Source organism: Sinocyclocheilus anshuiensis, unplaced genomic scaffold (assembly GCF_001515605.1).
Source record: "Sinocyclocheilus anshuiensis isolate Anshui unplaced genomic scaffold, SAMN03320099.WGS_v1.1 scaffold1566, whole genome shotgun sequence".
NCBI classification, from domain to species: Eukaryota; Metazoa; Chordata; class Actinopteri; order Cypriniformes; family Cyprinidae; genus Sinocyclocheilus; species Sinocyclocheilus anshuiensis.
In genome coordinates this window covers 92,926-96,760 of record NW_015546165.1, presented here as the reverse complement: position 1 = coordinate 96,760, position 3,835 = coordinate 92,926, and the positions used below count along the sequence as shown (strand labels likewise).

Below are 3,835 nucleotides of genomic sequence, written 5' to 3'. Positions count from 1 at the left end.
GTGAGTGAGTGTGTGTGTTTGTGTGTATGTGTGTGTTTGTGTGTGTGTGTGTACGCCTGTCACTTGAAATAAGATACATTTTAACTAAAATAAAATAATATATATTATTAAAAAAACGTATAGCTCATTTTTCTCAAGTTCATAAATTTACTTATTCACTAAAATAACTACAACAACAACAAAAAAATAATAAAAGAAATACCTATTTTTAAAAACTAAAATTAATAAAAATGACAAAAAAACACTTTTGATATAATTTTAAAAATAAATATTAATATTAATAAAAAATACTTGGTATGATTTTTTAATATTTTTATATTAAATGTTAAATTTGTATTAAATGTTAATTTTTAAATTGCTTTTATTACATTTTATTAAATATTGTATTTTAAATAAATTGTATTTTTCATATTTTATGAAATATTTTTAATGTTTTATTTCAAAATGTCTTAAAATATATGTTAAAAATATTGTATTGTTCGTGTTTATATATAAAATATTTTATTTTGTATATTTTATATTTTAAATATGTCTATTATGAATTACTTTTTATTTTATTTTATTATTAAATAATCAAATTATATAATATTTTTTTACATTAAACATTATAATTTTATATATATTTTCTAATTATATATATTAGAAATAATATAATATAATATAATAATAATATAATAATATATTAGATAATATAAATGTTCTAATAGTTGTATCTCGGCCAAATATTGTCCTATCCTAACAAACCATACATCAATGGAAACATTATTTATTCATCTTTCAGATATTGCAAATATCAATATTATATATAAAAAAGAAAAATTGACACTTAAGACTGCTTTTGTGCTGCAGGGTCACATATGTGCATGTACTGTTACATGCAAATTAGTTTTGCATGATAAATATTTTGGCACACACAGTGTAAAATAAGAAGCAGGAGAAGCACTTCTAGGAAAAACTGATGTTAGAATGAGACGCTCATCATCATCATGTGTGTGCTTCATCTGAGAGCGATTACAGCCATCAAAACGTTGCTCGGAAAACCGATCCGCCATCCTTTCCTGCAAAAACAGGAGCCGAGAGCTTTCCGTCACTCGATCCCAGAACCCCCCTCCTCTCCATCGGCCCCGAGACTAATGACATCAGCGGCTCTTCCGCGCACCCCCTCCGCTCTCTTCCCACAATGTTGTTTCTGTTTCTTCTCGGCAGTTCTGTTCGGTGAGAGTGACGGGCCCAAGCCCGCCGCGACCCCTTCCTCGGCCCACGGGGCCGCTTGCATCAGACCGGGCTTCGGTTTCATGTGTTTGGATTAAAATGAGTTAAGTTGTAACTCTACACTCCCAGTGGAAAGAGATGGAGAGACTCTCAGAGAGCGGCGCTTATAAACACGGCGTGTCAGATATCAAACGGGAATAAAAGCCAGATTTAATAAGGTCGCCGTGTCAGTCGTGCATCGGTGGCCGTGTGAGCAGACGTGAGCTACGGTCACATCTGGAGAAAACCAGCTCAGCGGAGCGCGTGGCTGTGATTCAATACATACTGAACCTTGTAGACAGCACTGCGGGAATCATATGACGCGAGCTGCTGAAGCTGAACTAATCCTACATGATCTGCCCTTTAAAAATGACTTTGGTTAATGCAACTGAGTGATTCAGACATATTAAATTAATGTCTTCTAGTATTTTGTATTAAATGTATATTTTTAAAATATCTTCATATTTAAAATATTTTATTTTTCATATTTTTTAAATATTGAAATATATTTTGTTTCATATTTTTAAATGTAATGTAAATATGTTGTTTTTAATAGTTTATTTTTATATTAAATATATTTTATTTTTCTTATGTTTATGAAATTGGTTTGGTTTATATTAAATAGTTTCTTTTTAAAAATATTTTATATTATTTTTAACGTTTATTAGATATTTCATTTTTTTTATATGTCTATACTGTATTTTTTTACTAAAACTTATATTTTTATAAATATATTCATATTAAAAATATTTTATTTTTCATATTTTTATTAAATATGTTTCATTTTTTAATAATGTAATATTAAATATATTTAATTTTTCATATTTTTAAATTTAATATTTTATTTCTATTAAATATGTACTTTTTAATAGTTTATATTAAATATTTATTTTTCAAATAAATAAAATATTTATTTTTCCTGTGTTTACGTAATTGCTGTTTTATATTAAAGTTTATTTTTAAATATTTTTTCATGTTTTATATTAAATATATTATTTTTAACGTATATATGATTTCTATATCATATATTTTTTTATTAAATACCTTATTTTTATATTAAATATGAACAAATTACACCATGTACACAGCATTTCTTATGAAATATGTTTTAATGTTTGTAAAAATATTACATATTTTTTATGTTTGTCATATTTTATATAAAATATTTTATGACATTTCAAATAGTTTACAGTACATTTTATTTTGATTTTAGTAAAATGTATTTTTAAAACGAATTATGATGCATAACAAAACATGTATCCAGTGTGGGCAGCATATCAGGATGCTAGTTACCCTGCGTTCCCATCAGGCTTCTCGACTAACCGAACCAGCCAGACTTTCAGAATCGAGCAGTTATAAAGCAGCAGCAGCAGCAGAGCAGCAGGAGGCTCTCTCACCTTCATCTCCTGGCGCACGTCTCTCCGCACGGGGTGAGCAGGTTTTCGGCTGCGCTTGTTCTCCGCCGGTCGCCCCGTTTCCATCTCGAGCATGACTCGCGGAGCGGCGCGCGGGACGACGCTGTCACGCGAATCTGACGCGGCGCGGGAACAATGAGAGGAGCGCAGCGGAGATCAGGGAGGAGGTGACACCCGACACCCGCCGCCTCCTCCTCCTCCTCCTCCTCCTCCTCCGGATCCGGAGCCGTTCCGGCTGGAATGCGAGGCTTGAGCCCGGCGGAGCCACAGCGTCCCTCAGACTACCACAGCATTTGTTATAAACACTTTTACTGTAGTAAAAAAAAAAAAAAAATGTTGTCACGTGACTTAAAATGTGCCGCGTTTTTACATAAGTAAACGTATTATTTATTATAAGTGAACAGCACTTTTGAGCAACATTATTATAATGACGCACCCTCGCGTAAGATGTCCAATACATTAGTCTTCTAGAAAGTCGCGTCACGCAATTTGGCTACTACAAACAATATATTTATTTATGCATTATTAAAACAAAACAGCTTTAGTTTAAAGTATTTTAAAGTTTGTGCACTATTTATTTGTTTATAAATAATAAAAACGAACAAAACAAAACAGCTTTAGTGTGAAGTTTTTCCAGAAACTGCTGGCAGTAAAATCATGCTACTTATAATATATACTAAGATACTGAAATGAGTAGTAGTAATTTAAAGAACACCATGGAACTTCCATTAACATCTATTAATTTTGGTTAAATCATTACTATTAATAATAGTATAATGTTGTTCATTTAATGATATTATATTAATAATAATATTCACATAATAATAATAATATTTTTTTAATTTCAGGTGTGGTTTATAAAACGTCGTGCAGCAACATTACCATAAAAGCTGGAAAAAAAACAAAACCGATTTGTGTTTGCTGGGAAGGTTCATCTAAAGAGACTTATACAGTGCACTAGCATGATTTCAGTATTGTCCAAAAACATGGTTGTTATGTGAGTAGTAAGTAAAATCTCTTTCTCAAACACACAGGGACTCTGCTCAGTGTTTCGAAGAATAAGCGCGCTGGTGTAAACGGAGAGCCCCAGTTCAGGGCCCCGGATCAGGTTTCGTGGCCTGCGGGTGTCATCTGATCCTCACTGGCCTGCAGTCTGCCCTCTCTCTCTC

The 3,835-nt window shown here is 31.6% G+C and overlaps 1 protein-coding gene across 1 annotated transcript in view; it reads right to left on the bottom strand.

Moving 5' to 3' along the window:
• The window catches only part of LOC107701362 (sine oculis-binding protein homolog), a 12,449-nt gene extending 9,546 nt beyond the window's left edge, over positions 1-2,903 (bottom strand). Inside the window, exon 1 of the mRNA XM_016503350.1 lies at positions 2,649-2,903. Coding sequence (XP_016358836.1) covers positions 2,649-2,741 — 93 coding nt within the window. The 5' untranslated portion in view covers positions 2,742-2,903. The remainder of the gene's footprint in view (positions 1-2,648) is intronic.
• Between the last annotated feature and the right edge of the window lie 932 nt (positions 2,904-3,835).